Source organism: Monoraphidium neglectum (assembly GCF_000611645.1).
Source record: "Monoraphidium neglectum strain SAG 48.87 unplaced genomic scaffold scaffold00043, whole genome shotgun sequence".
Lineage (NCBI taxonomy): Eukaryota > Viridiplantae > Chlorophyta > Chlorophyceae > Sphaeropleales > Selenastraceae > Monoraphidium > Monoraphidium neglectum.
This window is the reverse complement of record NW_014013585.1, coordinates 7,191-27,255: the sequence shown is the minus strand read 5'-3', so window position 1 is coordinate 27,255 and position 20,065 is coordinate 7,191. Positions and strand designations below refer to the sequence as shown.

At 62.3% G+C, this 20,065-nt stretch overlaps 6 protein-coding genes across 6 annotated transcripts in view; 4 read left to right on the top strand and 2 right to left on the bottom strand.

Annotated features, from left to right (window-relative positions):
* MNEG_0524 (hypothetical protein) overlaps window positions 1-1,142 on the top strand; it is a gene marked incomplete at both ends in the record, with an annotated part of 4,674 nt that extends 3,532 nt beyond the window's left edge. The window contains one exon of the mRNA XM_014050992.1: window positions 816-1,142. Within this exon, the coding sequence (XP_013906446.1) occupies window positions 816-1,142 (327 nt within the window). The remainder of the gene's footprint in view (window positions 1-815) is intronic.
* Window positions 1,143-2,380: 1,238 nt separating this feature from the next.
* MNEG_0523 (selenoprotein Flags: Precursor) lies at window positions 2,381-3,185 on the bottom strand (the record flags this gene model as incomplete). Its single annotated transcript, XM_014050991.1, has 3 exons — window positions 2,381-2,605; window positions 2,910-3,084; window positions 3,142-3,185. The coding sequence occupies 3 exons, from the start codon at window positions 3,183-3,185 to the stop codon at window positions 2,381-2,383; spliced, it is 444 nt and encodes a 147-aa protein (XP_013906445.1).
* A 622-nt stretch (window positions 3,186-3,807) lies between these two features.
* Window positions 3,808-5,283, top strand: MNEG_0522 (hypothetical protein; the record flags this gene model as incomplete). The annotated part of the gene is made up of 3 exons (XM_014050990.1): window positions 3,808-4,340; window positions 4,608-4,761; window positions 5,128-5,283. The coding sequence occupies 3 exons, from the start codon at window positions 3,808-3,810 to the stop codon at window positions 5,281-5,283; spliced, it is 843 nt and encodes a 280-aa protein (XP_013906444.1).
* A 1,101-nt stretch (window positions 5,284-6,384) lies between these two features.
* Window positions 6,385-9,591, bottom strand: MNEG_0521 (putative Serine/threonine-protein kinase SNT7; the record flags this gene model as incomplete). The annotated part of the gene is made up of 9 exons (XM_014050989.1): window positions 6,385-6,664; window positions 6,948-7,180; window positions 7,418-7,588; window positions 7,827-7,843; window positions 8,008-8,061; window positions 8,310-8,556; window positions 8,827-8,973; window positions 9,218-9,283; window positions 9,559-9,591. The coding sequence occupies 9 exons, from the start codon at window positions 9,589-9,591 to the stop codon at window positions 6,385-6,387; spliced, it is 1,248 nt and encodes a 415-aa protein (XP_013906443.1).
* A 2,626-nt stretch (window positions 9,592-12,217) lies between these two features.
* MNEG_0520 (hypothetical protein) lies at window positions 12,218-15,276 on the top strand (the record flags this gene model as incomplete). Its single annotated transcript, XM_014050988.1, has 7 exons — window positions 12,218-12,642; window positions 12,863-13,117; window positions 13,468-13,663; window positions 13,905-14,213; window positions 14,545-14,655; window positions 14,878-14,987; window positions 15,150-15,276. 7 exons carry the CDS (start codon window positions 12,218-12,220, stop codon window positions 15,274-15,276), a joined length of 1,533 nt encoding a protein of 510 aa, XP_013906442.1.
* A 3,659-nt stretch (window positions 15,277-18,935) lies between these two features.
* MNEG_0519 (hypothetical protein) overlaps window positions 18,936-20,065 on the top strand; it is a gene marked incomplete at both ends in the record, with an annotated part of 7,213 nt that continues 6,083 nt past the window's right edge. The window contains 2 exons of the mRNA XM_014050987.1: window positions 18,936-19,124; window positions 19,758-19,819. Of these exons, the coding sequence (XP_013906441.1) occupies window positions 18,936-19,124; window positions 19,758-19,819 (251 nt within the window). The remainder of the gene's footprint in view (window positions 19,125-19,757; window positions 19,820-20,065) is intronic.

Below are 20,065 nucleotides of genomic sequence, written 5' to 3'. Positions count from 1 at the left end.
CCCCGCCGCGGGCGGCACAGCTGCCGGCGCGCGTGTTGCCGCCCTCGCCAGCCAAGGGCGTGCTGGCCGGCGCATCTGCTGAGCCTATGGACCTGGACGTCAGGCCGGGCTGCAGCAGGCAGCTTCCCGCCCAGACTGACCATGTGCCCCAGCAGCTGCCCCAGCTGACTGTCTTCAAGCCCAGCAACCAGCACCAGGCTACGGTCCCGACGCCGGCCGCGATGCATGTGCCTGTAGCGCTGCAGCAGGCGCCGACTGTGCGCCCCTCTGGCGCTGAGCCGGCCGCCCCCTCAGCCACAGCCGCGCCTGCGATCGTCATGCACACGACGGCGGCCGCAGCTATTCTTGGCGGGGCCTCTGCAGTCGCAGCAGCGCACGTGTCGCCGGCGCTGGCTCCGGTGCGGGCGCCATCTGCACCCGCACTGGCCACGGAGCGCCCGGCCCCCGCCCCCAAGCCGCCTTCCTTTGCCTTACCGGCGGCTGCAGCGGCGCAGGAGCAGGCCGAGGCGAAGCGCCAGGCTGTTGGCGGCGACCCATCCACAAGGGCCAGGCTGTGCGATACCCTGGAGCGTCTGCAGCAGGTGCGACCCTCTGCTGTGCTTTGCTAGGTGCTCTGTTGCGGCGTCCGCGCCCGTTGCTGTGCGCTGCGCTGAGCTGCTCCGCCAGGGGCGCGCTCACGCGCAGGCCTGCTTCGCTCCTGCTCGCCCGCCTTGAAGTACCCCGCTGGCAGGCCTCTGCTCTTCTCCTCCCACTCCTAGCGTACGCTCTCGCAATCTCCTCCCGCGATCCTGCCAACCCCCGCACACACCACCCAGATGCTGCTGGCCGCGCGCTCCCTGGAGGACGAGGTGCTGGAGCTCAGGGCCGGCGCCGCCGTTGCCGCCAACGCGCTCACACGCCTCGCCAACCCCGCGCTCGCGCGCCGCATCGACAGCCTGGTCGCGCTGTCCGCGGACGGGCTTGACAGCCGGGCCGGCGGCGAGGGCGCGGGCGTTGTTGCTGGGGGCGCTGTGCCGGGCGCAGAGGCGCAGGCAGTGGAGATGGATGTGGACGGGGCGGAGAGGGGCGCAGCGGGCGTGCGCGCGGATGGGCAGGTGGTCAAGGGCGCCCCAATCTCTGAGCCAGCCACACTGCTCGTGTGATCACTTTGCAGAATAATACAATGACGGGGAGGTGAACCATGCCAGCTTTCCGCATTCATGTGTTTGTCAAGGCCCCCGACCGCCGAAAAGGCGCCTCGGCGCCAAGCCTCCCGGCGCCATGCATCCCAGCGCCAAGCCTCATTTCAGCAGGAGGCAGCACGTATTCCTAACCCGCAAGTTTGCAGGCGTCGCGGCATCGATGGCCGGCTCTGGCCACATTCGACATTCGTATTGGGGAAGCCTCCCTACATTTGACCACGAGCTCCGACCGCACGAAGGCACGTCTGCGTACTTCGACCGACCTTAACCCATGATGACATGTCATCACCGAGACCAGCTGCAGGCGCTTGCATGCTGTACGAGCGCGGCGCACGCGCTCTGCCCGGTCCTGGTGTGTCAGGCCTGCTTCGCCTCGCCTGCGCCGACCCGGATCGACCAGCTTGGCTCCCCCGTTACTTGAGTGTGCGCCCTGCGGGTCTGTCGTCTGCGCGGGCGGTGGTACGTGCTGCCTGCTGCGCAGCTTGCGGGTGCGCCCTTGCCTCCTTTGCGAACGCAATACAGCACTTGCGTACCGAGGAAATGGCACCTGTCAGCAGCACGGAGCGATTCAACAGCGCTTCCGATGGCACGCTCTGCGATGCCCCCCGAAATCCACACAAACTGCCAAGACATGAGTGTGCTGCCACTGCGGTGCGCCAGCACATGGGTTCATCCGGCTCCCTGTATGATCGATTCTGCTTCTTGTAGTCTATTTTGTTCGTGCTTTGACATGCTGCCCGTCCTTTGTTGCCTCCCAAGTTTCATAGGCGCCCCTGCAGTACCTGGCAGTACCTGCCTCTCGCGCATGCATGCCCCCTCGCCGGGACCCCTTTGGGCTGCGCCTGCTGGTGCCAATTCTCGGCTGTGCCCTGGCTTGGAGTTGCCGCCAGTGATGGCGAGTGAATAAGCACTTGATGGTGTTCTCCATGCGTTATTTCACAGTGTGGTGTGCGTCTACACACTGCAAAGCCCGCAGTGCGCGTCGGCGCCTGGCGCTTCACATCAAGAACAAGAGTTAGGAACGCTTGGTAATCACCCAACATACCAAGGGCTGCCAGCAATCAGTTGAATGTCAAACAAGGGAGGGTTAGAGGCAGACGAAGCAGCCAGCGAAGGTGGGGCACCACAAGGTAACTACACACCGCACAGAAACAGGTCAAATGGTCATCGCAAATGTGCAGCGGTGCGCGCCCGCGCCATCACGACGCTGCGGCCTTCTTGCCCGCCGCCGCCGCCGCCGGCAGCGTGAGCTTGTCCCGCAGGTACTCTGCGATGGTGGACGCCCGCCAGTTGTCGATGCGTATGCTGCTGTGCGCGCCGCTGGCCTTGTCCGACAGCACCAGCTTGGGGTAGGCGCCGGGGTACTCGCGGACGGACAGTGCCGCGCCGAACGCCTTCTTCTGCTTCTTGATGAACTCCTCGATCTGTAGGGGAGCGTTGGGGCGGCGGGACGTGGTGGGCGTGCTGGGTGACGGTCGGTGGGGGGACAGGGCTGAGCTGGCAAGGTGCACGTGCCAGTAGGCCCAGCTTGCTTGATCGTAGACTGCAGGTCTCCAAAGAGGAGCTTGGCGGCGCCGTCTTTGTGCCATGGCCGCCCTGCCGAAGCCAACCTCTGGAATTGCGGCGCAGTCGTGTTGGCGGGCCCTCACAAACCAGATGCATTGCAATACCTAGGACACCCCGCTGCCCCCGCCGCTGCCGCCCGCGCGCGCGCCGTGAGGGGCGCACCTGCGGCAGCCCGGCGCGCTTGAAGGGGCACAGCTCTATGACGGCCTTTGTGAACTTCGCCGCCTCTTGCACGTCCTTCACGCAGCACGCCTTGCAGTCGGCCAGCAGCGCATCGGACTCTGGCAGGTACTCGCCCAGCAGATCGCAGTCAGAGCAGCTCGCCAGGCCCGTGAAGCTGCGTGTGTGAGGGGTGCGCGACAGGGCTTGAAGCACTGGGGCGGTGGGGGCGCACATACCGCTGCCGCGTCGCCCGCTGACCCGGTCGCCGCGCTGCATCGTGCATGCACAACGAATCTGAGCGCGGCGTTGCGGCGGCGATCGGCGAAGCGCCGTGACGGGGCTGTACCGTAATATTGGCATGCAGTGTCTCACCCCTTGGCGTCACAGTCATTGGCTGACACCGCATGTAGTGAGCCTACGCTACCAACGAGCAGCAAGAGCAGCAGCGAGAGTGCCTGCATGTTTGTTGCGGGGTTTCCGAATAAATATCACCGGCTCACTTGCACTTGAACTTACAAAACGGTTGCTACTATTGCACACAATCAAATACCGGTACCTGAAACTCGTGGATCAACTGAGCGTTCGCCTGGTGACCCACAGCTTTCTGGTGCAGACACAGCTGGCCATTTGAGTGGCTGTTTAGCAGAAGCACGTGCTGCATTTGCGCTTGGGTGAGCTGCAGGAGGACACCGCGCCACCGCTGCATGTGGCCGTGCTGCGCTCTTCGTGGTCGGCGCCGCTATGCTCTTTTCTGCGATCGTGCCGCCGTTGCAGTGCGCCTGTGCGCGCCCGCAATGATCTGCTGGTCCTTGCTTACACAAGCTGTGCAATCGCACCACGCCCACGCCTGCAGGCCCACCGCAGTGACAGCATCGCCAGCACCCCGCCGAGAGCAGCCATGCGCAGCGTGGGCGCCCTAGCAGAGTGCTCAACCAGCTACGCCCCACAGGCCGGCCGCCGCGCCCTCCCCTCGGCGCCGCGCCTCCGCCGCCCCCGGGCTCTCCGCTTGCCCGTCGTCGCCGCCCTCGCAGCAGCCGCAGATGCACCGCCGTCCGTCGAGACCGCGAAGGCGCGGCTGCTGCAGGCGGTGGAGTACACCCGCCGCGGCGCCAACACCACCCAGGACCTGCGGGGCGACGTGGAGGAGGCACAGGTGGCCCTAGAGAGCCTGCAGCCAGGGGACGGGCTGGACTATGCCCTGCTGGAGGGCAAGTGGCGCCTGGTGTACACGACAGCCGCCGACGTCGTCCCGATCGTGGGGCTGGACCTGTCGTCGCTGCTGCCTGCTGGCCTTCCGGCGCCTGTGGTCGTTGGGGACGTCTTCCAGCGCTTCTCAAGCGTGGAGGAGGGGCGCGTGGATAACATTGTCGAGTTCGGGCTGCCGCCGCTGACGCAGGGCAGCGGAGGGGTCACGTTCACGGTCGGGGCGAGGTGCGCAGGCCAGCGATGGCGGCGGCGGTGACGGAACGTTGCATGTGTGCGCTGCATGCACGCATGCACGCACGCACGCATGCACGCATGCAGGCAAGCATGCGAGGTCAAAGCAGGGGCAGCAAGGGCTCGGGGCGGCTGCGGAGAATTGAGTCCAACGCGGCAGCCTGGGTGCCTCCGCAACGAGGCCCTCCGCGCACGCCATCGCGCGCCGTCACAAATTGTGCGCCTCACCCTCCTCTCCCCACCCCCTCCCTCGCCCCGCAGCTACGAGGTCCGCAGCCCGCGGCGCATCTCTCTGACGTTCCTGGAGGCCCAAGTCGGCCGCGTGCGCGCCAGCCCGCTGCTGGAGGCCCTGCTCGCGCCGGCGCTGCTGCCGCGCGGCTGGTGGAACCAGCGGGCGCTGCTCGCCATCAAGGAGGTGGGTGTCTCTTGGAAGGAGGCAGTCTGGGGCGAGGCGGCGGTGTTTTGGGTCATGTGTGAGGCAGTGCAGACAGATGCGGTGCCGTTGCTCGTGCTGAGGCCAACAGTGCGCTTGCGGTTCGCGGCACTTCAGCCCTGCAACGTCCGGCTGGAAACTCTATGCGCGTCGTGCATTTCCAGCACTGGTCTGCCTTGTCTTCATGTTTGCCACCCAACCCTCACAGCCCGCCTTGGCTTCTGAGCCATCCCTTGCACCGGCTCCGGCGCCCCTTCTTGCGCCATCACTTCACCCCTGCAACCGTCTCTTGCCGCGCGTCTCAACCTCTACTCCTCGCCCTGTCCCTTTCCCCGGCGTGGTACGCAGTTCAACCTTCGGTTTCCCTTCCGCAGCGCGCAGCAGGTGGCCGCCGGGCGCGCTGTGGGCGCGGGCTACCTCCTGACCTACCTTGACAGCGACGTGCTCATAGGCCGCGCACAGGCGCCAGGCGGGTCGTTCATATTTGTTCGCAGCCCAGAGTGATGGGGCACTGCGCCAGTCCTTGCGTGTCAGCTTGAGTGGAGCCGGTTTAGCAAATCCATTGTTTTGGCGTAGTGGCCGACTGCACCCTGATGCAACCCCAGGGTGAGTACGCAGCACCAAGAGTGTTACTGTTGCTTTCAGGCGCTTGCGCAGCTGCATGCAGTCAACATCCGTGACCTAATGCAGCACTGCCGGGCACGAGAGTGGTCATCATATGGCGGGCGTGGATCGATACAACAGACGCGTGCTGGCCAACCCTGTGGCATGCATGAGGTTCAAAACACACACATGACAAAACTTACTCAAAACACAAAGCTTCTGCGTATCAGGAATATGGCGGCACACGCGCACCAGCCAGCAAGAACACCAGAACAAATCTGCTGGTTACATCTTCTCTTTCCATGCAGACTGGGCGCCATGTTGGCAATCTCGACCAAGGCAAAGAAGCAGGATTGTGCGCAAGCACCAACGTGTATGCATGCCTCCCTGTAAATCATACCAAACAATTGATGCCGATGGCAAAGGCCCATGCAGCACAGCACGCGTTGCCACACAGCAAAGCCATCTCCTGGCTTAAAGCATCGCACGCCAAACCCCACATGGTGCAGTGGGTCAGCAGCGGGAATCAGGTGGAACTGCACCACCAAGGCCTTGTGAACACACAAGAAAATGATGATTGTGGAACGGTTCTGGTGGCAAAAAGGGGGCTTATGATGGCTGGCAAAGAATCTTGCTTCTCGGCAAGAGGCAGGTGCACAGTCCAGTGGGTGCTGTCGACGCATGCAGCAGCACTGATCTGGCAGCCCATTGCAGGCTTACTGGGAAGGCCGTCGCCTGATTTCAGATGGTACAGACTGGGCAGCGGCCGGGAGGTGGATGCAGCGGGGGATGACATGTTGACTCTATTTCAGCATCGCGGCTGGATGCCAGTGTGCCTCAGCCTGCTGATGGGTACCTCGTCAAGACCAATGCGGGTTGGTCTTGACACGAGGTGACCAGAAAAAAGGGCATTCCAAATCGATGTTCATCTGCAGGAGTATCTGCAGGAGTACCTGTGAATCCCAATGCCGTTTGAACAACCACACCCGCCATCGCTGCAAACTAATCACGGTCGCCATGCCCTGTTGCCCGCATCCCTGGGTGCGGCCGGCCGGCAGGGCGGCCGAGAAGGGCGCCCTTCAGGCCCCGCAGCAGGCCCTGCCCCGCTCCGCCCACGCGGCGGCGCCCCGTGCCGCCTCCGCTGACGCCTGCGGGGTTGGCGCCAGGCTCAGGAGAAGGGGACGCCGGAAGGTCCGAGAGGTGTGGCCCAGGGGCCACACGCTGCTCCTTTGGGGAACCGGCAGCGCGCTGCGGCTCAGGCGCAAAGACGCGCTCCAAAAACCTGTGGGGCAGAAGTGTGTGTACCAGAGAGACTATTGAGCAACAGTTTGGCTGCTTTGATGGATGATGGTGATGGTATCTACAGACGTCAGCTATATACAGACTGCACATACATGCGATCAAAGGATGGATAGTCGTCCGCTAAACACCTTACGAGAGATGTGAGGCCATGCGCGTCTTTGGCGCACATCTCAGACAAGAAAACATCAGGCGACTAGGACAGCAGCCACGCGTTGGCAGCACCAGCGTGGGGCCGGCGGCCCCGAAACCGCCGGCCTCCGCACCTGTGCTTCAGCGCGTCAGCCGCGGAGATGCGCCTGACCTCTGAAGACGCCACAAAGTCGACAGCGCCGTCGGCAGCGACGACGATGTCGCGCGGCCGCAGCAGGTCGCGCGCGAGCTCCCAGCCGGCGCCGCCGTCTGCATCCAGGGCGGCAAAGTCCGTGGGCTTGACGAACCGCGACGAGGCGCGCCAGGCGTCCAGCTCGTAATCCGCGGCCTCCAGCTCCTGCTGGAACTGGTTTGAGTTGGGTGGCAGTGCAGAGCGACAGGAAAAGGGTTGACACACAGAGGAGAGGCACGCGCTTTGGCTCGCAACGATCATGCAGGCACAATTTACAAAGGTACGTTGTTGAAAAAGGTATGCACACAGCAGGAGTGTGGGCCGCCCCGGAGAACCGCGGGCCCAGCTGTTTGATGTGAGACCACAAGCAACAGCAGCAATCCCCCACGCGGAGCGCCTGCATCGTCTCACCCGGAGCAGGGCCGCGTCGTTCCTGAGCGTTGGCACCGCGAGGCACAGCAGCGTGATGCCGGCGGACCAGCAGTCGTAGCGGTCCGGCTTGTGGCGCGCCCACAGCATGGAGGAGGTGGCCTGGGCCAGCAGGGACTTGGCGATGTGGGGGCCGGCAGTCGGCAGCACGTACTGGGAGGAGTGGTGTTTGGCAGGGATTGGAGTTGCGAGCTGGATGGGTGGCTGGAGGAGTGCTGGGAACTCACAGGAGGGCACAACGCAGCATAAGGCACGGGCTGCGCCGAGGCGTGGGCTGCACAAGCCCTGCGCATGCACGAGCAGTGTTGAAGGCATGTGCAACAGAAGACTGAGCTGAGACAAATAATCATGCGAAGCGCATGACCGCCGGTTGCTGGCTCCAGCAACTCACCAGCTCCGGGGGACAATCTACAATAAAAAGAGGCATGCAGGAGATAAAGAGTAACCAGAAGTCAGTGGTTGTCGATGTCTGTGCATTCCTGGCGATACCAGCCTCCCCAATTGCCCCTAGATGCAACCCCTGCCCCACGCACACTCCAGGCAAATTGACCAGCAGCAGCCATGTATCTCACAGAGCGGATCGTAGATGCACTCCCCCGGCACATAGTTTGTGCCGCTGCGGAGGTCTGCAAGCAGGATTGAGAAGGTGAATGGCGTAAGGATGTGGCAATAAGTCAATGTCAAGATTCGGGCAGGATGGCCAAGCTTGAAGGCACAAGTGCAAAGGCCACCGACAACAGCCATCAGTGATCTGCCGCCGACACGATGTATCAAGCACAGCAACCTGTCCTCAGCGCACCAGCAACAACCTGCCAGCCGTTGCGGGCGGTTGGCGCCTGCTGTCTGGCGGTCCTGCACACTACGCTGCCCTCACCTGCACAGCCGCCAAGGTCAATGAGCTTGAGCCGGCGCTCGGCCTCCGCCAGGATAATGTTTGCGGGTTTCAAATCTCGGTGCACCAGGCCGGCTGCGTGCAGCTCCGCCAGCGCAGAGAGAATCTGGCCGGTAGCTGTCTGGATAACGTCGCTCGGCGCCACCCCCAGGTCTGCCGCAAGCGCGTCGAGGCCGTCGCGGCGGTTGAGGTATGAGGCCAGGGTGTTGGAGCCCTCGTAGCGCCAGACCTGTTTGCGCGGCAGGAAGACGGGGTTGATAGGCAAATCTGACACCAAAGCTGAAGCAAACCAGGGGGTGGCACAGCGACAAGAATCGAGCTAGCATCACCGCCACGGCCAACACCATCCCCTTGAATGGTGCCTTGCTGCATGACGACTCTACTGAGTCAGGTCCCCAACGGCTCCATCGACATGCCCGGAAACTAGCCAATCAGCACGCCAGCTGGGCTGCCCATGATGCAAGCACTCACACATCCCTCTCCTCAACCCGTCACACACCAGCCACAACCCAGGTGTGAGCTCTCCGGCGGCATCACGGGGCTCCACCCAGCAGTAGCCCAGGAAGGCGGCCACTGCGCCCCTGGCAGTGCCCTTGGAAGCGTTGATGTTCATGAGGGCCTCCATCTCTACCATCTCCTCGGCACCCTACGTTTCAAAAAAAGGCAGGCAGGCAGGCAGGGAGGGACGCAGCCAGGCAGGTGGACAGCCAGGCAAGGGAGGATATGAGGGGAGGGCTGCCAGCAAGTGTGTCAAATATTGTGGGCGCATCAGCGACCGCTTCGTCCAAGCAAGCCTTTCCAGTTTCTGTTGCGCCATTGAGCTTGGGCACGAAGAGTGCGGGCTGCCTGCTGTCCGCAGTTAATATTTCAGGCAAAGAGCCACGGCGCACCTCTACCCCCTGCTTGACGCGCTTGAGCACCACCCGCTCCTGCACTCCATCCAGGTCCATCAGGCCCTACAGCAACGCAATCAGCAACACGCCGTGGCCACAACGCGTCGGCGCCGTTGCAAAAATGTGAGGGTGCCGGCAGCCGCGATGCAAGGCGCTCGCCCATGCCCAGTGCAGCACTGAGCGCAGGGGCGTGGGCCCCCATTTCACATTTCGACTCCATCTCAGTGCTCCCCAGCTTTGTGACCGTCAAAAAGTTGCCCCATGCCAACAACATAAATGTACAGTCAGCTGTGGCGCAGCGTGCTGTCAAGCAGCTGGGCATATCATCCCAGCCGCACCTCGAAAACAGTGCTGTAGGCTCCCTGCCCCATCTCGTGTTGCACAGTGATCAGCCTAGGCGAATACGACCGCCCAGCACGCACACCATTGGGCTTCCGCAGGGGCTTCGGCGGTGCTGTCGTGAGCGCTGCCCTCACCGCCAGCCGGGACCGTCGTGCAGGCCCCGCGCGTGGCACTGTGGCAATCGTTGCCATGCGATGCGTGGCCGATCGCCTGCTGAAGGCCGAATTCATACTGCAGGTTCACTAAAATTTCTCTACAAAGCACTGCACAAGGCGGAGGAGCCTCCTACGGTATAAGTCTGATCGTTTGCAAGACTGACAGGGCAACTCATAAAACGTGGAAGTACAGCTTGAATGTTTAGTGTATGCTGTGCTGCTCGTTGTGTAATTGACAATCACGTTCCTGATCGCGACGACGGACTTGCTCGCTTGTTCTCAGTTGTGAAGAGGGAAGACGTGCGATACGGTACGTTGTGATACAAACAACAACAGCGCTTATCATATCCATACCTTGATCAGATTTAGCATCACTCAGTAGTTGGGATGCACACAGCCACATATCGTACCCCAGCTGAACTCGTGAGGTCAGCATCGCAGCACATGCAACCGCCTGGCCCATGGCTTGCCACTTGCGCCAGTTTCCAATGCAGGTTCAGGCAACGCAGCAGAATGATGTCCTCCCCGCTGCTCTCACATGCTGCCGTGCGCATCAGGCACACCTTCCACCCTCGCAATTGCTGGCACGTACACTAGCATCTTTTTGCCGTCAAGAGACCAGCAGGAGCCACGCCGTGCATATTATGTAGTCACCTGTGCAATAGGCTGAAACCTCCGCGCAGCCCCCATCAAGGCAGGCTGATGCCCCTGTCTATATCCGCTCATGAGTGACGTGGCGCTACATACGCTGACGCCTCGCACGCTGAGGGAAATCTCTGGCTCCCCATGAGGGATTTCGCCCCAACCTGGAAGGCCAGAGCAGCAAGCGGGTGCGGCCTAGTGGGAATTAATCAGAGGCCGCTCACCACTGTGGCAGGGCTGCAAAGCAAGCCTCCCCCTATAGAGCGGTGGTGGCTGCGTGAACAAGGACATTGATTCCTGCGTTACTGTGCCTGCTCCTGTCACAGGAACCAGTGATACGATATCACTGGTGCACTAATGTGAGGGGGTTTGTGCATATAGGTGGGATGTGTGTGAATGCAGACCCACTTGGCTCTCTTGCCTTGCACTTTTCCTTGGCTTTGAATCCGCTGTACGTACCTGGGAAGTTAGCACTACTGTTCGGCGCCATAGTAAGCAAGTGGCATCAACGGGGTATGTGAGGGCGATCGATGCCATCCCTGGAATGCCTGTTTGTTGCTGCTGATCAAAAACCACCGCGTGTTTGATGCATGTATATGGTGGCATAGTTGTGCGATGTTAAAGCCCCATACATGGCAAGCTGCATGTCGTCATAGCGTGATAGCAGAGGAGAGCGTAGTTTTTGTATGTGCGTGGATCTGATGCAAAGTCACCAACCAGAGGTCATCTTGATTGTCTTCTGTCACAACACCTTGGGTGGGGGGCCGGCGCGGCGGCCTCCGCCCCCGCAAGCCAGCCCCCTCATCCTTGATTAATGCGGGCATTGCAGACTGCGCAGTCTCTTTTTCTATCCGTTGCAAGCGCACCTGGCATATGGTACATCAGCGCGTCCATCCACCGGCAGCCACCTCGGGTGGCGGCAGGCTGCCCTCCCCGCACGTGTCCCGCGGCCTGGCAGCCCACCTGAGACAAGAGTGCATGTGCGTGCGGCATGCATCAATGAGCACTTATTAATTTCTGTTTGTTCTTTTGATGCGTTGGCGAGCAATTAGGCTGTGTCAGGGATCATGAGTCAGCCGCGCAGCACCACCAGCCACAACGCAGGCCGCTCGGGGGGCGCAGTGCCCATGGGGCGATGCTGCTGCCATGGATGCCACCCGCTCTACTGATGCAGCGAAGTGAGATTTTCAGCATAATGGCGCAAAGATCGCGCCCTAGGCACTTGTAGCACCACACATAGCTGCAAAGCGCAGCCAGTGCCCCTGCTGTGTGCCTTTACAACCTCATGCACAGCACGGATGGAGTGTGACGGAAAGGTAGGTCAGAAATGCGCTCTAGTTACATGGTCGCACATCCGTGTGCCGTGGAGACCCCCTCGCGAGGCTCGGCTCTGGGCACTGGGGCGTGAAGGAGTGAAGCCCGATGGCCATGGAATAACGTGCACGCACGGAAGGCGCTTCACCTGCTGCGAGCAGCTAATCATATTCAAGTAGTTTTTCGATTCATAGGCCTTACACTGGTCATATTTGCAGGCTGCAGCCACCTCAGGCGCGGTAGGTATGGCATCCTCAGGGCACTCGTCCGACCCATCGTCCACGAGCAGCCAGCCGTCACGGCAGGTCGTCACAGGAACTAAGCGATGCGTAGACGGACTGGCATTGCGGCCCGGGGACACCAAGGTGCGCGCTCTGGGGCGAAGCGCAGCGCAAGCACACAATCTGCGAGAGTACTGACGCAGGAGCCCACGTGCACGCACTCCAGCCAGGTGGCAACGTGCTTAGTTTCATTGGACACTCACGTGCATCTTAGCACGACCGCACTGCCCACAGTTGCGGCTGCTGACGTTAAACCGGGCGTAATGGTTGGAGGGGGTAACCTTGCGCGCCCCGTGACCCGCCTGATGCCCGCCGCGCCCGCGTGCCCCGCGCACCGCGCAACACGCGGCCTGGCCTCCGCCGCACGGCCCCGCTCTTTTCCCCCCAATCCCACCTTGCAGCGTCAGAGCTGCGACGAGGGCCGCGTGCAGCGATTTCTGGCGAAGCTCGAGGCCGTCCTGGAGTCTGAGGAGCTCTCCCCCGGGCTTCTCAACACCATCAAGCGCGCCGCTGGCTCTGCCCTCCAGGACCTGCCCCCGCCCGACGACACGACCAGCGACAGCGGCGGCGGCAGCGGCACCAACAGCGGCGCCGCTGGCGGCTCGCAGACGGCGGCCGGGCAGACAGCGGCAGGCGCTCAAACCTTTGAGGCGCTTGACCTGCAGCTGCTCTTCGCGCACGACTGCCAGTGAGCGGGGCTGGCTGTTAGGAGGCATCGGCGGGGAGCGCGACTGGTCGGCGGACTGCACCGCCACCCTGCCCCTGCCCCTGGCCGGCGCATTACCAAGTGCAGCCGCCAGCGCCCCGCCGAATTGCTAGGCGGGGCGTCTTACCTTGCTGCCAATTCCGCCCGCAGCTCGCTGCCTCGAAGCGCTGCTCCGCCTTTGTCCCCCACCGCGCCTGCGCAGGGCCAAGGGCTGTGCCGACGCCGCCTGCCCGCTGTGCGAGCGCAGCCCCGACCGCCCGTGCGGCCGGCAGCTGGGCCGCAGTTATCTGGTCGGCGACCGCCTGGCCGCGCGCTGTGGCGGCTCGCTTCGGTTGGAGCTGGTGCGCCGCCGCACCGGCGAGCTGTACACCGGTGTGCTGCCCGACGGGCTGTACCTCGAGCTCAGGGTGGTGGAGGGAGCGCTGTACGAGGCGCGCTTCGCTGACCAGGCCGCCGGGTGAGAGCCAGGAAGGCCTCCTGCGTTCTGATGCGGGCGTGCTGCCCAAGGGCCAGATGCGTGCTGGTTCACACGGCAGCGTCGAAGAGCCGCTCAGCCCTAACACCCCTGTGGTGGTCTGCTTGCTTTTATAACCAAGAGCAGTCTTTTCGCGGCATCAACAGGGGCAGCCGTCCCCAGCGCCTTGCTGCGTGGAGGCATCACTGTGTTAGACATGGGCGGTGTTGTGCTGTCTCGTTGCCTTCCAGGCCCCTCATTCGTTCTTGCCCCTGCCGTTCCATCGGAAATGGCTCAGCTGATGACCTGTGATCACATCCCATCACTCCGCCCTTGACTGCACACCCCCTCAGGCTCGCGCGCGCCAGCGAGGCGGACATAGAAGCCATCAGCCTCCCCCCAGCGACAGCGAACGGAGGCGCCCTGCTCGCCCTCATGGGCGGCCGGCAGCCGGCCGACTTGAGCTGCGGGGGTCGCAGCGGCTGGGGCGGCGTGACGACGCTGGACATGCAGATCCTGGACGGCTGCGCAACGCTGCCAGAGCTCCGGGTGCGTGCTGGCCCGCGTGTCCACGTGTCATGGCAAGCGCCTGCATGCTCGGTGCCGCCGTCAAACACAAGCTCTGCGGCAGCACCGCACCTACCTGTCCACCAGCCAGAGCCAGGTACACTTGCCAACGGCCTTATCCTCACACCACTGTGGGTTGTGGCGACCCGTTGGCCCCTGCCCGCTCAAAGCTGTCACCAAACCCACCCCCACCCTACTGTGACCGCTGCCCTCCGCCCCCAAGATCAACGCCAGTGGCGAGCAGCTTCTGAAGGGAAAGGGCAAGAAGCCTCAGTTCAGGATCCTCGTCCGCGCCCGCCTTCGCGGCGCCGCCGACGCCTCCGGCACCGCCGCCGATGTGTCAGCTGCCGCCAGTGCGTCCCTGATCAACCTGCGGCCGGCGATCAGCGAGGGCTTCGCCGTGGCCACGGCGCGCATGAAGGGCGATGTGAAGGTGGAGCTGCCGCTGACGACTGACGAGGCCAGGGGGATTGTCAACCTCGGCAAGGCCGCGTGCGCCAAGCTCAAGGACCTGCGGGCCGCGGCAGCAGAGGTGCGGGACCAAGGGATGGGGAGGGTTCAGGCCTGGAAAGGTCCCCCTAGCGCTCGTCATCACGTTTCTGCCTTGTCCCTTGGCCGTTCGTCCTGCCTCCCCCTCCTACCTGCCTACCTCGTATTCTTCACTCCCGGCTTTGTTTGCACCTGCCCTTATACACTTGAAAAGCTGATGTTTTGTAGCAGCTACAAACTAGTGGTGGCAGGGGATCTCACTGCATTGCATATTTGATCTGCGCAGCACCCCGAGCTTCACATATGTGCCTCGATGCAATGCTTCAATGGTTGAGCGCCCTTGCGTTTGCCCGCGCTACCCGCCTGGTTCACAGAAACGCATGGAGCTGCAACTTCCTGCCGGCTTCGCGACTGCGATCACGCACGTGGGGCAGCTGAAGAGCTTGCTTGCACTCGCGTCTGCCAACAGCGCCCTGAGAGCCCAGGTGAGCAGGCCCGTCTTGAGTGGGAGTGGCACATGTCTCCGGGGCGCCATCAGGCGCAACAGGCTCGTCAACCAACCCAAGCCAAGGCCTACGCCTCGCCCAATGGCAAACCACGCACGCGTGTATGACCTATGCAACAGCAAGGATTCTGGCGTCTGAACCAAAGCACTCGACCTCCACACGCTCCCTGCAAAACATGTCATGCCTCCCACAAAACCGCAGCTTCAGAAGCTGTTGGTTCTGGGCGAGGACGCCTGGGAGGAGGTGGTGGAGCATGTGGGCCAAGCCGTGGAGCCGGACAGCCGCATGAGGGCCTGGTTTGAGGATGCAGGGTGAGGATCACGGCGCTCTAGCACACAGACGCGTGCGCTGGCCTGTCGCTGCGCAACACGGCACACGCTTGAGATCCTCAACCAGTCCCGCGAGCATCCTCCAGTGCAAATTTCTCAAGTGCTCCCTGTGTCCTTTCGCCGGCGTTATCTTCTCTTTCGCAGGTCAATGGAGCGCGGGCTGCTGTTCCTCTGCGCCCAGGCCAAGGTCGACCTGGACCGCCCGGCAGGCGAGCGGGATGGTGTTCATTTCTTGGAAGGATCACGATTTGGTGTGGCTCGGCACCCGTGACATCCGGCCGCCCCGCGTGGCTGCCATCTTTTTTTGGGCTTACAGATAAAAAGGCACCATGTTTGACGTTTCGCCCCCCATTTCGGTGGGTCGCCCCAATGCTGGCATCCAAGGTTTGGCAATGAGTTTCAGCGCAATCGTGCACGCACCTCTGCTCAACCAGCGCTCTCCCACGCGCTCAACGCAGGCCTTCTCCTGCGGCGCGGCGCGCTGGTGGACGTCATCCCGGCGCAGCAGCAGACACCAGACCAGCGCCAGGAGGAGCAGCGCCTGCGCGCGGCCGCGCGCGACGGCTGGCGGGCGCCGGCGCACACTGGATGGTTTTTGTCGCACGTCGACTCGGAGGAGTTTTGCAAGGTGTGTGGAGGGCTTCACAGGGCGCCCTTGTTGCAAGGCTGTCATATGCAGCGAGATCCCGCATGCAGCCAGCCCCGGGTGACCCGCCCTTTGACCAAACTTTCCGGCTCCCGCTTGAATTGGTTCGCAGAACCTTCCCTTGCTTCTTACTCAACAGCCTGCCTCGCTTTTGACTTGACAGCCTGCCCCCGCTACCATTGCAATTGTGCAGGAGGGGAGGCTGTCGCGTCCCATATCGTTGGCAGAACTGGGCGGGACCCTGCCCAACGTGCCGCAATTGCTGGAGATCGTGAGGGGTGAGTATGGTTACTTGCGTGCCACCGTGCCACGTGGCCGTAGGGACTTGCAACAGGACCTCGTTGCATACCTAGTCATGGCGCACATGCCTCTTATCACGGATGGAGCAGAGATACTGTGAAGAGGTTGGGCTTGACGCTTTCAGCATAAAGATGTTTTGGGCATGCATGCCTTCAAAGGGAGGATTTGATCATCGGTGGCACGCAGGCGTTGTTCCACAATCGCGAACTTCCGAATCTCACAAACCCCGTCTCAATCGCCATTTTCTCGGTCTATACAGCCGGCGCCATCTCGCCCGGGCTCCTCCACCGCCTGGATGCAGCTGTGCAGGCCAACACCTGCCCCCCAGACGTGAAGCAGGTGTTGCTGCAGATTGTACAATCAAAGGCGCAGCAGCCTCAAAGCCACGCCACGCAGGGCATGGCACAGCCGCAACTGGTACGGCTGCCTTCCTCTTCGTCGTCGCCGCCGCTGCAATCTGAGTCACAGTCGCCCCGGCACTACCGCGGCCACCAACCGCCGCCACTGCTGATCCCAAGGTCGCAGTCGCCACCGCAGCAGCGACAACAGCAGCAGCAGCAGCATGATCACCACTACCATCGGCAGCAGCAGCAGCACCACCACCGCCAGCAGCAGCAGCAGCAGCAGCAGCAGTGCCTGCCACTGCTGCCATCGCCCCAGGAGCAGCAGCAACGTTTGATGTGGCAGCAGGAGCAAGAGCAGCAAATGCAGCTGCAGTCGCAGCCGCCGCAGCGGCAGTTGTCGTTTGAAGAAGCAGAGACCTTGATGCTTGACAAGCAGATCTGGGAGCTGGGCATGCAGCAGCCCCTTGACGCCTCGCACAACTGGCGTCAGCCAGTGCACGCGCTGCAGCAGGCACAGCAGCCGGAGTCGTCAGCGGTCTCGCAGCTGTCGCCTTGGGACGGACTGGCAGCACCGCAGATGCTGTCGTCGTGCCTGCCAGCGTCTTACTCCCCAGCAATGCAGCAGCATCAGCGGCTCCCTCACGGTGCCTTCCCCATGCAAGCATGGTCACTGGCGCCGCCCCAGCCCCACTTTTCGGCGCTCACAGCAGCAATGGCTAGCTCCATGCGCGGCTCTCAGCAGTCATTTCCAAGCTTGGACATCTCCCCAACGGGCGCAGCGCCATTTGTGCCGGGGGCGACTGGGCTCATGCCATCAATGTTGACTGTCTCCCAGGCCACACCAGCACAGCTGGCTACGGTCCACAGACAGGGCATCGGAGCCCCCTTCCCAGACTGGGCTGCAGACGACGATTTGGATGCTTTCCTGCGGCAATCTGGGCTCTGACGGCGGCAGGATACATGCGCGCCAGCCGAGAGAACGAGTATGCTGGAAAGGAGGTGTCAGGTAGCAATGGACAGGGTTGTGGCAGCCGGGAAGACCAGGCATCGCCAGGGGGACATGACGCTGTGCTTCAAGGCATGATCAGAGTTTTGTTCATGCCTCCAATTACGGTTCAACCATGTGACAATTCATGTGTCGGATTTTGCTGGGCTTGACGGCTGCTGGTGTGGTTGGCTTGTGCTTCTGGTCAATGATTTGTGGATCTCACAGGGTGCCATCAAAGTGCCAGTCGACAATGCCCTTACACGCATGATCTGTGCCATGTTGTCAATATCCTGCATGTTTGTGCACCTGTGTCCACTGACGCATACCGCCGGTGACAAAAAACTCCAACCCACGCCTGAGAGGCTGGGTGTACTCACACCGCTTCGGAAGCACCAAATGAGTCAATGGTGTCGCCTGGGTGGTCCTGCTGTGTGTATTGCACCAGCCTGCAAGCGGCGTCTAGCTTTACAAGAATCACTGCTGCAGCAGCTGGGCGCACGCACACTTGCTCACCTTTGGCTGCACGCACGAGCTGCTGGCGCTCTCGTCGCCTCGCCAGCAGCCGAGCAAGATGCGCCATCAACCCAGAACTGCAAGTGGATATATCCACATAACCGTCCATCCAAAATTCAGTGTCTGCTCGCTTCAACTTGAGGACCCCACATTGTGACAATCCTGCAAAAGCACCCTTTGATTAGCCCGACTGTCCGTTGCAATACAACTGCCGCCGAGACCCACATCTCAGGGCAGTGCTCGCCCCGTGGCTTCCTGAGTGAGCAGGCCCGCGCAGCGGCGCCGATCGCTGCAAGCCGGTTTGCAATGTAGTTCTACTACGCTTGGTCAAAAAACTGCAGGGCACTCGCGCTGTGCCACAACACACTGTACATGCGTCGGACGTGCAGGCCTCCATGCCACCTGGCTGCTCAAGCACCTGGCGGCGTGCAGTCTTCGCTGTTGGCGTTCCCACTCCACAACTCACCTGCAAGCGTTGGGGGGCGGAGGTACCCCACTTTTGAGGGGGTCCTACGACGCACCTTGGGTACGTATTATTCATAAGAAATTTGCAGAGCATTGAGGTTGTGTGGATATTGGCGCGCATCCATTGTCATCCCGCCCGCCCAACGAGCATTTGCCTTCAACATCTTCTGATCAGGTGAGACGCGCTTTTCACACCTCAAGTGCATGGCCGTGCCAATAATTTTACAGCTTGTTGAGTGTCGACAAAACTTGCGATGGTGTTCAAGTGCAAAATCCTGAAACTCCAATGCTCATGTCTGCCCGATACAGGAGGGGTTCACTCATGCCAGCCCCCTGGCGGACAGCAAGGCCTTGACGTGTCCGAATCCGACCATATGCCACTGCAATGAGTCAGAGGCGTACAGTGCGGCATGTCCTTGTTGATCAGCACGCAGGGTCATAGCGGCAGCCGCAGGCACCAAGGGCATGGCTGCCTCACTGCACGACACTGTCACTAGTGTTGGTACCAGGTTACACATTGAACAACCGAGAACGAGCCAGCAAATGATCCTTTGTTTGACAAATTATCCTTGTGAGAAGCACCCTTTAACAGCGGGCAAGCCTCGCGCTACAACACCACAACTGTTGATCTACATCCCGCGAAAACGTGCACATGCACGACATTTGATACCAACATGTCCATAGATGACATGCTTTCAGCGCTAATGCGCCAGGTGGATCAGGCAGAGGTGGAACGCCTGAGCAGCACTGCTGCTGCAGCAGAGAATGAATCCTCTCCCGTGCTGGAGCGCGTCGCCGCAGCGCGGCACCTGCTGCATGCCGCCCGAGTAGCGGCGAATGACCCCGAGCTCAAAGCGGCGCATGTGAGTCATGGGCATGGCCATTCCTTTCCTGGGTAGGGTGCTCGCCTGGGCCAGCAGCTGCAAACCAACCAGCGCCGGGGAGTGTGGCGGATCGCGGCAGTCGTCCGCACCGCCCAGAAGATGCGTGCATGCCGCAGGTGATGCACACCCTCGTGCGACTTATGACGTCCGACTGGCCGCGGGGGGGCGACCTGGCGGCAAGCAGCAGTCCCCTGGACATACCAGTAGCGCTGCCCTGGCGTGCCGCCGCCAGCGCAAGCGGGGGCGGCGGCGGCCGCAGCGGCGGCGGCGGCCCCTTCAGCCGCTGGTACAGCCTGAGGCGCTGCGCCGCGGAGGCAATCTCTGCCGTGAGCGGCGGGCCAGGCGGCGGGGCGGCGCGGCGGCTGCTCGTGGGGGTCGAATGGGGTCATGCACGCTGCAAGCGGGCGGGCAACGGGGCCCGCCGGCCGTGCAAATGGAGCGCATTGGGCCGGCCTGGGCGAACCCACTCCCCTCTTGATTTCACCGCCACGGCCCGCCAAGGGGCTTGTCTAGCCCCTCCCCGTCGGCCCCCCACGCCTGCATTCTGGCGTCACCGTTTGTCCCCGTACCCAGGCGTCTCAGAGGCCCTTGGCCCGTGTGGCGGTTGTGCAGTCTGGCCTGCTGAGCGACGGCGTCATGGGGCGGATGCTGTCAGACATCCTGCCTCGATGCAGGTGAGCACCGCGTGTGCGGGCGATGCCGCCGGCTGGGGGCTGGTTCATCCAGGGCCACCCAGATGGCGCCTGTGCGCTGAGCAGAACGCCACCAAGCCAGCGTGCGTATGAAGGGGGGGGGGTCGTTTTGGCCAGGTGCAGCGTCAAACAGCGCCTCAGGAGTTCATTTTGGCACGCTGGAGTCTGCTCGTTTGTGAATGACACTGTGATGCCGGTCCCTTACGAAGCCCTCCCCCCCCCCCCCCC